The 15,379-nt window shown below is 35.7% G+C and overlaps 1 protein-coding gene across 8 annotated transcripts in view; it reads left to right on the top strand.

The window, feature by feature from the left end:
* Nucleotides 1–15,379, top strand: part of Ncoa1 (nuclear receptor coactivator 1) — a 193,551-nt gene that overhangs the window by 164,309 nt on the left and 13,863 nt on the right. For all 8 annotated transcript variants that reach the window (XM_048804735.1, XM_015479918.2, XM_048804734.1 and 5 more), the window contains exons 17-18: nucleotides 7,127–7,301; nucleotides 12,313–12,496. In XM_048804735.1, coding sequence (XP_048660692.1) covers nucleotides 7,127–7,301; nucleotides 12,313–12,496 — 359 coding nt within the window. The remainder of the gene's footprint in view (nucleotides 1–7,126; nucleotides 7,302–12,312; nucleotides 12,497–15,379) is intronic.

The raw sequence follows: 15,379 nt of genomic DNA, 5'->3' as shown, positions 1-15,379 counted from the left end.
GTGACGTCAGTTCTCTGCCATGGTGGTATCCCATGCAAATGGCGACAGTTCGTTCCCTTTGCCGGGTGACCAGTGCAACAGGTGGGTCCTGAGTGGCTCTCCCAAGCCCCGTTTCAATCCTGTGGCCACTGCCTATGAAGGCTCGGTTGGCATTAACCTCCGTAGATTCAGAAGGGCCGACCAGTTGTTTCAGCGGGATCGTTTAGTGCTGAGTCACAGCAGTTCGTCTGCGAGAAGCAGGCGAACGGGAGCTTGAATTCAGCCGATCCGGGCTCGGTGTGTGTTCTGAGAGGCCCAGACTGTTCGCCCCAGATCCATGTCAGCTCAGCATTGCCTAGTGATCCTGAGCAAACAGCATTTAGATGGTTTACGACTCCCTATGCCCGCGCAGCTGAAGAGGTCAGAGACTTGATCTCTCTGCGCCCGCCGCCATGTTGGATCTACCCAGGATAATGGATCTCTATAGAGTATCTTAGACTTCTCATTGGTGTTATCACCATTGGCTTCTTAGGTTGTAGCTTCCTGTCAGTGAACATTGTTTTGCCAAGTTTTGTTTTTTTAAATCTCATATTTATGTTGTCTTCTGTTCTCTTTGTCCTGGGTGGTGATATGTTTTTTCAATTTCTTTTCTATCACTTTTAGCTCCTAATAGGTACTGACAGTGATGCACATTTAATTGATCCATGACGCTTAATCTAACTTTTATGCAAAATTAATGACCAGTTCCTGAAAAAAATGATAATAAACCCCCTGATTATATAAATGAAAAGGGAAATGAAAATTTTAAAGCTGCTTAAAAGTGAATTTCAATGAGAAAGCTGCCATTTGACTTGCTGTGCAACATGTTAGCACCCATAATCAGTATGTGTCTGATACCTAGATTTTTCTTCCAGACCAACTTTTTTTTCATCTTTATTTTTATTTTGTTTATTTTTTTTATGTGGTGCTGAGGATCGAACCCAGGGCCTTACACATGTGAGGCAAGCACTCTACCTCTGAGCTACAATCCCAGCCCCAGAAAAACTTTTTTGATTGACAAAAAAATTACTTTTCACAAAATAGGAATTTTTCTTAGACAAAGTCAGATTCATATTACAAACAAAACTGAGATGTTGGTACAGTAAAGAATGTAGTAGTTTTATCCATTTGCAGAGAATGAAATGGCGAAGCTATCAATTCTTCCATAAACTCCTTCAAAATAATACTAGAAAAAACTTAGTTTTTTTTCTGGAGAGAATAGTAACATTTAAAGATGCCATGTTTTCAACTTCTACTTTAAATTATAAATTTGCTCCAACATGATCAATGGTCTGATTAGAGGGCTGTAAGACAAGATTTTAATATTTATTTATTTTTTTAGTTCTCGGCGGACACAACATCGTTGTTTGTATGTGGTGCTGAGGATCGAACCCGGGCCGCACGCATGCCAGGCGAGCGCGCTACCGCTTGAGCCACATCCCCAGCCCTAAGACCAGATTTTAAATTGGTACAAATTCAAGTTCTAGTTCTAGAAAATTTCTAACACTTTCAAAAAAAACTCTTTCTCCAAAAAAAAGTATTTTTTAAAAAATCAGCTTAAGGTAATCTAGATGCAAGGGCTCTGTGGCCTTTATAATTTTATGCTTTTACTGACAATTAATTTGCCACACTAGAATACTAAAATATATGTCCCAACATTTTTCAGTGTTTGGTAAACTCCGGCCCATGAACCTAATCAGCCCATACAGTTTTGTAAAGTTTCATTGGAAACATAGCCATGCTCATTAGTTTTCAATGCTCACATTTATACTAGTTTATCTATGGCTGGTTTCATACAGTAGACTTGAGTAGTTGTTTCAGAAACATTATAATCTACAGAACTAAAAATATTTACTATCTGGCACTTAGTAGTAAGTTTGTTGATCCCTATACTAACTGGTGACAGTAAAACAAAAAGATCTGGCATCTTTCGGCTTACTATGGGCCCAAATTAAACAAAGGGACATATAGATAAGAGGAATGGCAAAGTAAATTTTCTTATATTTCTGAAAACAGAACTTTCCTAGACTGTCTTTCCACGATGATGAATATACAAGCACAGAATTAAACACAAATTGCTTTATACAAGGATAATATTTGAAATAAGCATGAACGTTGTTACACTTCATGGCTTCCTTGCAGCCCATCCAGAGACCTCTTTTCTGTGGACTGTAGGGAACATGCTACTCTGTCTACTCCTCATCATTGATCCTGGGCCTGCAGGGCCTTCTACATGCTAATGACTCCATTCTCTATGATCTCAGTTCATATGAACAGTTGTCCACTGGACAGATATGCTTGCATTTTCCACCAGCACTCCAAATTGTCCAAAGCTAGATTCATCAGCCCTATTTCTCCTTTACTCCATATCTCAGTGTTCCAGCTATAACAAATTTCTCAGGTTCTAAGAAAAAGCACATACCATATTCTCTTTTACTTCTGGGCCTTTGTACTTCCTGTACTCCATCTGAAATATCTTTCCCTTACCTGTCTCATTCCTGTTCCTCTCTCCTTTCAGATATATGTCCTGGAAGTCCTTCCCTGATACTTCCAATCATAAACACTCACCATCCTGTATAATCAAATGTTATTCTAGCTATCTTTTCTTTTAAATAGCAAGTTCCTTCCATGACCAAAGTGTGACCTTTTTAATCTTTGCTTCTCCAGTGCTTAGCACAGTGCTTTGGCAATGAATAGATGCTTAATGCATAAAGAAATGAATGAGGGACAGGGGTTGTAGCCTAGCAGTAGAGGGCTTTCCTAGCACGGGTGAGCCCTGGGTTCAATCCTCAGTACCACATAAAGATAAATAAATAATTAAAGATATTGTGTCCAAATAAAACTAAAAAATAAATATTAAAAAAAAATGAGGGGCCGGGGTTGTGGCTCAGTGGTAGAGTGCTTGCCTAGCATGCACAAGGCACTGGGTTCAATCCTCAGCACCACATAAATGTAAAATAAAGATATGTGTCCACCTAAAACTAAAAAGTAAATATTTTTTTTAAAATGAACGAATGGAAGTATGAGTTCTAATTCTAGAACTGTTATCAGTTGGCTGCCGTGCTACTTATGGTCCAGCAGGGAGAGAGAGCATAATCTAGACAAAGATAGAATTATAGAATTTTTTAAGTAGAAGGAACTAGATTATCTGGTCCAAGGACTCCAAAGTTCAGTGTAGAAGGAGAACTGGGACCAGAACTATAACTCTTCCCCCTAATTTATTATCCACAGGCTATTTCTTTCTACTAAAACTAGATCATCTCATAGAGGATTTTTAGGGCAGTGGAACTATTCTGTATGATACTACAATGGTTTACACATGACATTACACATTTATTCAAACCCATAGAATGTCCAACACCAAGAGTGAACCTTTATATGAACTAAGGTCTGAATGATAATTGGTATTAGTGTACACTAGTTTTCATAAATTTTGACAAACATCCCAATGGGAGAAGCTATACATGTGAGTGGGGAGGAGATATGTGGGAAATCTCTGTATCTTCCACTCAATTTTGCTTTGAACTTAAAACTTCTCTTTAAAAGTCTTTTAAAAAACAATAAAATTGGGGGCTGGGGATATAGCTCAGTTGATAGAGTGCTTGCCTTGCCTGCATAAGACCCTGGGTTTGATCCCCAGTGCTACAATCAATCAATCAGTCAATAAATAAATAAATAAATAAAATTGAGAAATGGGGGAAGTGCTGGGGAGTGATATTGGCCAAATTATGTTGTTATATTTTGTGCATATATGAATATGTATCAACAAATTCTATCAACATGTACAACTACACTGCACCAATAAAAATATGGAAAACAGTAAAAATAAAAGACCAACACTAACCACAATAACAATGAAAATACAGGTCATGTAATAAGGAAGACTGTCCATTCTAACGTGGACATTTTGATGAAATGAAGCCAAAAGGAAATATCAAAAAGCATCCTGATAATATTTGGATCTTTTATTTATTTGGTTAACTTTGATTCGATAGAATAATATCCAGAATATGATAAGTATTTTCTCCCCCACACATCCACATTTATTCTCAAAGAAATTATTTCATCATAAATAAGATAAAAAATACATTAACTATAAAACAAGTAATTTTTAAAAGCCCCAAAACCAAAATAGAAAATTTCAAACAGAATTAATGCAAAGGCAATCTGCATAGAAGATGATGTCAAAAACCAAAACCTCACCCTTGAGAGTCAAAGATGAAAGAAAGATTTCTTCTTATATTCTAAGTCATGATCATTTACCAGAGATTAAGTTACACATGGAGAGAGCAGCAGGAAGAAAATATAAATTCATTGCTGTATTTATATCATCTTTATCCAAAACAGTAATTAAGCATTTAGTGAAAGGGAAAAAAACTATAGAAAATCTATGTGAATCACAACAAAAATTAAAATTGTAGCCTGTAAAACAATAAAAAATGAGTAAAGTAATACATCTCTGGCTAGATTAACCAAACAAAAAAAGAGAAAAGTCATCATATTAGCAACAGAATTTGTACAAGCATTTATGCTTGTTCTTAAAAAGACATTAAGGACATAGAAACAGGCTTGTGGTATCATGACAAGGGAAATGATCAGGTATAAATTATGCATAATTTTCTGGAGATTTGAAGGAATTATGCTAAATTATCAGCAATCAAATTATGGCATTCTTTTTCTGTCTTTATGGCTTACTCTTGCCTCAAAAGTATTTAATTGTGAGCTGCATTTGGTTGGAAGAAAAAGAGAAAGAGAATACAGAGTGCTAGCATAACAAAAGCATAAAAAGAAATCCATTTATAAGGACTTCTTCTTTGACCAGAATGTAGTAGCAGGGACCAGATTTATTCTCCCATTTGAAACCAAAAAAATATCAAAGTAAATTAAAAAACAGTTCTGGACATTGTCCAGATTGTGTAGCAGTGAGGAAGAATCCAACAGAAGCTAGGTGGTTTCCCTAGGTACAGGCAGTAGAGCTGAGAAGCTGAGAAAGCCAGCACTGGAAGTCACAAGGTACAATATCAGAGAGGACAGAGCACACACAGAGAAAAGGGGGGAAAAGCAGAGGGTCCCCCTCAGGGTTTCACCTGAGAAATGTCAACGTGCATGCATGCATGTATATATGTACACAAAGCAAGACCAGAGAAAACCACCTGAAAAGATTAAAGGGAATAGTCTTCAGAGTTTGCACAGGGCCAGCTCCCTTCTTACCATCCTCATTCTTACCATCCTCTTCTTACCATTTTTAAAACACAATTTATGGAGTATCGGGTGTTTACCTTGGTAGGGGGGCAAAATGAGCCCTAACCTAAACTCTGCTCTTGTCTCACTAGGCACAAGACCCCAAAAGAGTTATTCTTTTGATGTAACCTAACCACAGCCCAGACAAGTCAAAAATTTTAAAAATTAAAAAAAAAAAATCCAGATCCTAACAAGGTATAAAATTCAGTCTGAAGTCTGACTTTAAAAACTTACCAGGTATGCAAAGAAGCAGGCAAATGCAACCTGTAATGATGAGAAAAATTAGTCAGTCAAACACCACGCCAGAAATTACACAGATGATAGAATTAGTAGACTTTAAGGCAATTAAAATTATAAATTTATTCTGTATATTCAAGAAATTAGAAGAACGCTTAACCAAGTTAAGAAGAGGTGTGGAAGATGGAAAAAAAAAATCAAACTTGTAGGAGAGAATACCAGAGTGAAAAACATACTAGATGGATGGACAGCAGATTAAAAATTACAGGGCACTTGAAGATATATAATAATGAAAATTGTTGAATATATGTAAAATAAAGATATATTAAAATGAAATCAAGGCCGGGGTTGTGGCTCAGCAGTAGAGCACTTCCCTAGCATGTTCGAGGCCCTATGTTCTATCCTCAGTGCCACATAAAAATAAACAAAATAAAAAATTATTGTGTCCAACTAAAAAATAAATATTAAAAAAAAAAGAAATCAGAAAAAAGACTAAAAAACTGGCAGTTCACTTCTGTAATGCAACAGAATTCCTATCAAAATTTCAGCATGCTTTTTGGAGAAATCTACAAGCTTGTTTTACAATATAGATACAAATACAAAGGACCTAGAGTAACCAAAACAATTTTGTAAATGAACAGAGTTGTATAATAATTATCTAATTTCAAAAATTACCCTAAAGTTACAACAATGAAGAAAACATGTTAGTGGGCACACAAATATAGATAGACATGTAGATCACTAGAAAAGAATAAGAAGTCCAGATGTTAAACTCTTTTCTTTTAATTGATTTTCAACACAATTATATCAATGGCTGTTAATAAGCACTTTCCTAAATTTAAAAAAAAAAAAAAAGGAATGAACTACTGGGGAGGGAAAAAAAGCTATAAAATGGTTGAATATCAAAAATACTATGCTGAGTAAAAGAAGCCAGACACAAAAGACCACATATGATAATGTTCATATAAAGTTTTCAGAAAAAGGCAAATCTGAATGGAGAGACAGAAGCAGATCAGGTTGCCTAGGTTAAAAGGAAAAAATAGATTGCCTGCAAATAAGTACAAGGGAATTTGAGGTATAATGAAAATGCCTACCCTGGATTGTGTTGATAGTTCACAGCTCTATACAATTGCTAAAAATCATTGAATTGTGCAGTTGCAATGGGTGAATTTCATGTTGTATAAATTATGTCTCAATAAAGTTTTAAAAGGGGGGAGGGGAAGAAGAGTCCACAAAGAGACAAAGCAGGATTGTCCCATGAAACGTTCTATTTTTCATTTTCACACATGGGTTTCTCTTACCTAATTTTTTCTAAGTTCCTTTTGTTATGTAAGTAATCCATCATCTGTGTTCATGTTTTTTACACTTAAAAATTCTCGTTAGCAAAAACGGAACAGAAAAAAAAATCAGACATAGTGTGCTATGCAATCTCAATGAATGGAAAGCATTCTTCTTCGTGTGTGATTGTTTTTTTAAGACTTCCTGCCTTATTTTGAGAAAATAATTTTTCCTACTCTGTTGAAGAAGATATATCTAAATATATTATGACAGATCCTTTTAGGTTTTTTTCTTTTATGGTTTTAATAACTCTATAGTGTGTTCACATAAATTAATTTTTATCAATTTTCAGGAATGGTTCCCCAAGGTGAGGCCAACTTTGCTCCATCTCTAAGTCCTGGGAGCTCCATGGTGCCAATGCCAATCCCTCCTCCTCAGAGCTCTCTGCTCCAGCAAACTCCACCTGCTTCTGGGTACCAGTCACCAGACATGAAGGCCTGGCAGCAAGGAGCAATAGGAAACAACAAGTAAGGGGTTATTTTTATATTTTATTTTACATTCCAGATACTCTGTAGCACATTAGAGCAATGATGGGCTGATTTTATTTTTTACAGTCTAAGTAGAAGATTATTGGCTACTACTATTCATATAATGGAAGAAGTTGAATTTTATGTTATCAGTAAAGAAAATTAAGAATTTTTAACATTTAAAGTGTCAAATCATTGTTAAGGCAAATTTGTGTATTTTTAGTACAGAAAAATGATCTAGTGGTCTCCAACATTTTCTTCCTCCTCCCTATACCCCTGAAGAGTGTGATGAACTCCCATCAGTAACAGTTTCCTTGGGGCAGATATAGAAATAGATAATATTTTTAAAGTTTTCCTTAGGAAGAACATTCTTAAATCTTACAGATGTAAACCAAGACTATTATAATGTTAGAATTCATAGAGCTGAGTAGTGGGCACACAAATCTTACTCTTCTCAGTGTGTTTAAAGATTTTTATGACAATAGCAAAAGGTTCTAAGGTGGGCTGGGGATATGGCTCAGTGGTAGAGCACGTGCCTCACATATGTGGGGTACTGCGTTTGATCCTCAGCACCACATAAATAAATAAAACAAAGGTATTGTGTCCATCTACAACTCAAAACAAAACAAAAAAATGGTTCTAAGGCTTCTTGGATCATTCTACTTTATCCCTTTTTTAATATCTGTATTTTCAGCGGCCTTATCTTACCCATTTTGCTCAGAATTATCTCATTAATATAATGTCTTTTTTTCCAAATCCTGGCTGCTGAACTTTTCACACATCATTTGAGTTTTATAAGGATTTTAATTTGGTTGTGTCTTGGTCCCAATGACAGGGAAGCCATTTAATGTGACAACATAATAAGTAAGACAGTTAAAAGTTGAAAATATAAGACCATATTCTCTTAAAGTTCATTGAAAGGTGAGCAGGAAATTTTTTTTGTCAGAGAACTATGGAACTCTCAGTAAGGACTCTGTATAAATTAGAGATGGATGGAACCATCTCTGTAATATGCAAGAGGAATATATTCTAATCCCAACTTCCTACACTCCCTTTTGATTCTATGTCCATCACTCTATCTCTTTAGAGGCACACTCAACTCCCTTGCCCAGCTCTCCTCTGATGCTTCATACCTGGCAGCTCTCCTTAATTGAGATCCAACTAAACTCCTTCTCCATACCTCCACCTAAGCATTTAAATACAGCTTGGAGGGTGAGGGATAGGGTGCAACTCAGTGGTAGAGTGCTTGTGTAACATGCATGAGGCCCTGAATCCCATCTCCAGCAACAAAAATAAATAGATAGATAGATAGAGGAAAGGCTTGGAAAAAATATAGTTTTGCTGATGACTCTCATTCACCTATTTGTTAAAAATATTTATTTATTTATTTTTTAGTTTTAGGTGAATACAGTATCTTTATTTTATTTTTAAGTGGTGCTGAGGATCGAACCCAGTGCCTCACACATGCTAGGCGAGTACCCTTCCACTTGAGCCACAACCCCAGCCCCTCATTCACTATTTTACTGCTCTCATTTATAGTTAAATTCCTATCTACGTCCTCTCCTCCCACTCCTTGTCAGGAGTCAGGCTTTCATCCATACCATTCTACCTAAAGTGTTCTTGTCAAGGTGGTTGATCTCCTCTACCATGCAAAGTGCAATGCTTGTCAATAGCATTTGACATACTTAAGCATTTAGCATCTTGAAATTCTTTTCATTGGTTCATTTAGTTTCTGGAGCGACTTTCTCTCTTAAGAAAGGCAACTGTCCTCCTACCTTAGTCTCTTCTGTTGGAGACCATCCTTTGCTGGGAGGTCATCTCCAGAGTTCATTCTAAGACCTCTTCCCCATATCCACTCACTTATTTGATTGCTTTAATTTTGTCCCTCTTAAGTATCTATCTATATGCTTATTACTTACCATATTTAAATGTCTAACCCAGACAGCTCTTCTAAGCAACATACTGTATATCCAGCTGCATAATTGACATCTCTACTTAGAAATCTTAATCATAACATGACAAAAACTAAAGTGAGTGCTGAGGATCTAGTTCAGAGGCAAAGCACTCGCCTAGCATATGCTAGGCCGTTGGTTCAATCCCAGTACCAAAATCAAAAATAAAATATCACTAAGGTGATATTCTCCTAAAAACCCACTCTTTAACTACTTTTCCCCATCTCAGTAAATGATAACTGCATTCTTCTAATCATTCAGAAGAAAACATTTTATCTTTCTCTTATATCCCACATCAAACAAATAACCAAATCATAAGCACTTCTTAGCATCTTTCCCTTTTTAAACTGTGGAACTCTCAGTAAGGACTCTGTATAAATTAGATATGGATGGAACCATCTCTGTAATATGCAAGAGGAATACTTAACATACTATAATGCAAGCCACCAACACCTTTTTCTGGACCATTGCAGTAGCCTCCTGTGTCCTGCCTCTACCCTTGCTATACCATAGCTTAATCTCTACATGGTAATCAGAGTAGTGTTTTTAAATCATGAGGCAGTATGTCATACCTTCACTCAGAACTCTCCAGTGGCCCCCAACTTACTCAAAATACAAAAGAGGGCCTGTAATGCCCTGCATTATCTTGTTCCTGGATACTTCTCTGACCTCATCTGTTATTCTCACACTTACTCAGTTACACCGGCTTCTGTGTATTCTTCTGTTGCTTAAATGTGCCACGTTCATTGCAAACACAATAACTTTGCATTTTTTAGTCCTTGGGCTAGAATGTTTTTCCCTTTAGTAGCTACATGGTTTGCTGGCTCTAACTGCAAGTTTCTCCTTAAATGTCATCTTATTAGACAAAGACGTTAAATGTCACCTTATCATACTTCCTTGGCCGTCATTTCTAGTTTGGTTTGTTGGTTTGTTTGTTTGTTTTGGGGGGGTGGTATTGTTTTGGAGGGGTTGGATTTTTGGTTTTGGATTTGGTTTTTGAGGTAGGGTTTTCTATGCTACCATGCCCAGCTAATCATTTCTGAAACAATACTATTTGCTACCCTTGGTCCCTCCTTTATATTCTTTGCTTCTTCATCAAAATTAAGACCTGTTTATGATAGTTGATTTGTTTGTAATCCAACTAAACTATAAGGATCTAAGAGCAAGGTCTTTGCTTTCATTTACTTCTGCATCTCCATCCTGTAAAATAGGTAGCACTTCACATTGGATTCATATTAAAATGTGGATGAGAGTTTTTGTTGTCTTTCAGTAGTTTCTATGAACTTTGATTTTTCCAAATAATTTGGGAAAGAAAATAATCACCACTAGCTCTTCATACACTAACACTTGCTTATTTGGTTCATGTATAGATTATTAGTCAAAATAGGCAGTAAATCTTACCATTTTGCTAATAGAAATAGTGACCACTCATTATCTCTACCACATGGGGCAGGGTACCTCAAGGAATATGATAAACGGCTCTTGCTGACAAATGACCTTTCCAGGACCTAGGACAGCGATTCAGGATGCTCACAGACTTCTTGTTCTTCCCTTGATGGATTAGACTAAAATGGAACTATTGGCAATAGTTTGAATGAATTTAAGCTAATTTATAGTCTCAAAAATAAAAATAAGCATGTGTGTGTGTAATCTGGGGGTGGGGGTGGCAGGGGGGTTAACCAGGGATTGAACCCAAAGATGCTAAACCACACAACCCCTGTCCTTTTTTTTTTTTTTAATTTTGAGACAGAGTCTCACTAATTGCTTAGGGCCTTGGTAAGGCTTGCTTTGGACTTACGATCCTTCTGCCTCAGCCTCCAGAGTTGCTGGGATTACAGGCATGTGCCACAACACCTGGCCCAAATATAAATTTGAAAGGAAATTAAGTCCTAAACATTTTTTCAATGAATATAATATCACTGTTTTTGAAGCTTCTGCATGCATTGACTTACATAGCCTTGTGCCTTCACAGTGATGATTTATGTATTAGTTGACAAATGAGCATTGTCTAAGGTAGAAATGTTCTCATTAGAAAATAAGCATAAATTAATAGGGTTTTTTATACTTTTATTTTATTTATTTTTATGTGGTGCTGAGGGTTGAACCCAGTGCCTCGCACATGCTAGGTGAGTGCTCTACTACTGAGCTACAATCCCAGCCCCTAATAGGTTTTTCTCTTACCTATAGTTGTGGGAACACTGTTCTACAAGCATAGTTGTTCAGACATTAATGATCCACTCATGCATTATTGAGCATTTCCTAAGAATATAATTTTCTGTGAGCATTTGTGTTTTATAATTATTTAGAGGAAGAATTTGCTACTTTTCTTCAGACAATAATATACTGTTCTTGGTCTTTTAATTTCAGTATGATTACCTTAATGTACTAGAAGCTGTAAATGTCAGTACTTCCTGTTTACCACTTGAGCTAATAAGGAATAAAGAAGCCATTAAGGGGGAAATCGCTTTTGGAGTCAAATTCTCCAGAATTAACAGTTGACTTATAATCATAAAATATTTGATGTTTTATAGATCTTATGAATAAAAGAAGTCATATTATTTTCCATTAGATGTGTGTATTTGTATCATTGAGAATTTTCAGAGTTCAGTTACAAAGTTTCAAGTTGAATTTACATGGGGCTTATTCTACCTACTGATGAAACTGTCTTCACATTTGAGATCTTTGGTATAACAACAGTCCAGAACTTGATCATGAAGAAGAAGTCATTAAAACAAACCATCTGAAAACATAATTGCCTTGTATTTTGTTTACTAGAAAAGACATGAAGTTATCTATGGTCAGTCCTGAAGAAATAATTGCAACTTAAAACAAGCTCTTTTCAGTTATTAAACCCATTGAACAGAATTCAAATGTATCTGAATTCGATTGAAACCTGATATATTTTAATAAGATACAGTCTTACATGTAACTTAAGAATATAAAATATTTTCTTTAGAATTGTTTTGTCTAATAAATTTTCTGATGAAAACAGAATCTAGTTACATTATTCCCATGTTCATGATCAGTGGATGTAATCTGGATTGTTTTTGAGTTAACAGTGTGTTCAATCAAGCTGTCCAGAACCAGCCTACACCTGCACAGCCAGGAGTGTACAACAATATGAGCATCACCGTGTCCATGGCAGGTGGAAACACAAATGTTCAGAACATGAACCCAATGATGGGCCAGATGCAGATGAGCTCGTTGCAGATGCCAGGAATGAACGCTGTGTGCCCTGAGCAGGTAAGAGCCACAGCTGGCACACTTGCCACACACGTACCACAGTACACCACAGTTCACTGTCCATCGGGTATATTGACAGTAACCAGAAATAATCTTGCTTCTTTATTCTTTCTTGACATCTCTTGATCATCACTGGCCCTTAAGATATACAATGGAAATTTTGATAGACTTTATAAATAAGACTTTAGTTTCATGAAATTTTAGTGTTATAAAGTAGCATACGTATTGGCTGTTATATTCTGAATACATTTTCTTCATTTCCACCTTTAATTCAACAAGCATTTATTCAGCTTACTATGTATAAAGATACCTTTGCGAGACTATACATATTAACATATTAGGAGACACAACAAAACTGATAGTCAAGTTGAGTAATAAGACCAAACAGTTGTATAGGAGGTGAACCCCCAGAGGACCATACATATTAATGTCAGTTGACAGGTATGTACAGTTGACTGCTGAGTAGTGAAAAGGAAAAAGGCCTAGTCAGGAAAAGCACTGAGGAAAAGTTGCCTACAAAAAGAGAACTGAGGGCTGGGGGTGTAGTTCAATGGGAGGGTGCTTGCCTAAGGCCCAGGGTTTAATCCCTATTATCACGAAAGAGAAGAGAAGAGAAAAGAGAGAGAGAGAGAATTGAAAAAGAAACATTCAATATTGGTTATTACAGCAGAGCCTAGGTTGGAAGAAAGGTTGAAAAGCCCAATGAATGTGAAAGAGAGATTTATATTTAGAACAGAATTTATATAATGTTCTTGGGGATATTGTATGCCATCTAAGTGTTTGGAGTTTGTCCTGGAGCCTCCTGCAGGTTTTTAGGAGAGAATGATTAAATTCAAAATGATATTTAAGAAGATTATATTAGAGTAATTCCAGGTGCTTACAGTTCTCATTCATGTAAGCAACCATGAAGTAAATTGTGGTGACGAGGCTACTACTACCATGCAGTCATAATTTATAGCAATTCTTAAAAATATGTAAACATTGATTATTTTTTGTATAAAATTCCTTTTTGATTGACTATTTAAATTTCATATTTCCCAGTAATTATATAGTAAGCCTAAGGAGGTTAGCAAGGACAAAACCAGTAACTTAGTGGGATCCAAATTTTACAACAAATTAAAGGAACTAAATAGGATTTCTTCTTGTCCTTGTTGTTATCTTGTTGTAGTCAGTTATTACAATTATTCCTGATCTTCACTACCTTAAAAAATAATAATAATAATAATATGAATTGGGTAAAACTGTTATATTTAAAGTGAGTTTCTTATATAGTTGGTCTTGCTTTTTTTTTTAGTTGGACACAATACCTTTATTTTATTAATTTATTTTTATGTGGTGCTGAGGATTGAACCCAGGGCCTTGCATGTGCTAGGCGAGTGCTCTACAGCTGAGCCCCAGCCCCAGCCTCACGGTCTTGCTTTTTTATTCAACTCAGCCATCTGTGATTTTTAATTGGAGTGGTTGGTCTGTTTACATATAACGTGCTTATTAGTATGGCATATACCATCTTGTTTTCTTTGTCTTAACCTTTTGGCTTTTGTGTGTGTATAATTAAATATTTTTATTCGTTTTCTCTCTTTTTGGCTTATTAACTATATTTACTTGTTTTATTATTGTAGTAATTGCTTTTGAGTCTATATTAAATATCTTTGATTTACCAGTCTACCTTCAAATAATCCTAAGTAACCTTATATATAAGATCCTCATAATAGTATATTTTCATTCCTCCTTTCCTATGCTGTGTTGTTGCATTTATGTGATATGTGCCCCACAATACATGTCATTATTTTTGCTTTGAATAGTCAACTATATTTTTTTCAAATTTAAATAAGAAAATTTTTGTGTTTACTTCCAGTTTTCTTCATTTCTTTGTGTAGTTTTAGACTTCCATTTGGTATGGAAGTTTCTTTTGCCCGAAGGTCTTCCTTTAATGTTTATAGTGCACATTTGCTGCTGTTGATTCTTTTAGCTTTCATGTATCTGAAAAAAAGTTTTTGTTCTACCTTATTTTTGAAAGTTCCTTCCCCTGAATCCTAGGTTGGCAGTTTTTGCTTTCAGTACTTTAAAGATGTTATTCTACTGCAACCTTCTAATGAGATATCTGCTATTATTTTTCTTTGTTCTTCTGTACTTTATTGTTTTTTTCCCTCTCTAATTTAAAATTTTATCTCTTATAATTCATTTAAGCAATTTCATTATGACATGTTTTCATATGATATTCTTTGTTTCTCATTCATCAAATTTGGACAGTGTTAGTTATTCCTTCTTCATTTTTTTTTTTCTGTCGACTCCCCTCTTCTTCAAAACCTCATTTCACATGTAATAGAGCTCTTGAAGCTGCCCGTAGCCCCCTGGGTTTTGTTGGGGAGAGTGTTAGAATGAAGTTCAGTCATTCTTTCCTCTACATGTTTCATTTTAGATAGTTCTGTTGCTGTAGCTTCAGATCCACTATTTTTTTCTTTTGCAATGTCTGTTCTGTTTAGTTCAGGGTATTTTTCATCTCAGCAGGGTTTGTTTGTTTTTTATAGTACTTGGGGTTGAATTCATTGGTGCTCTATATCCTCAGCCCTTTTATTTTTTATTTTGAGTTAGGGTCTCACTAAATTGCCCTAGGCTGGCCTCAAACTTGCAAATCTCCAGCCCCAGTATCCCAACTATCTGGAATTACAGGTGTGTACCATTGCACTTGGCTGTTTTGTCCAGTTTTTCAATGGATTCAGACAGGAAGATAAATATGATCCCTGTTCCTAATAGACGTGTATGCATTGAGAGAAAATTAGCTTTTTTAAAAAAGTATAATCTATAAAAATATACAGAAAAGTATACAACTCAATGAGTTTTCACAAACCGACCACATCTGAATAACTACCACCAAATCAAGAA

The sequence above is a fragment of the Marmota marmota genome, unplaced genomic scaffold, assembly GCF_001458135.2.
Source record: "Marmota marmota marmota unplaced genomic scaffold, marMar, whole genome shotgun sequence".
Classification (NCBI taxonomy): domain Eukaryota; kingdom Metazoa; phylum Chordata; class Mammalia; order Rodentia; family Sciuridae; genus Marmota; species Marmota marmota.
The sequence above is the reverse complement of the archived record's forward strand: the minus strand, read 5'-3'. Positions and strand labels throughout refer to the sequence as shown.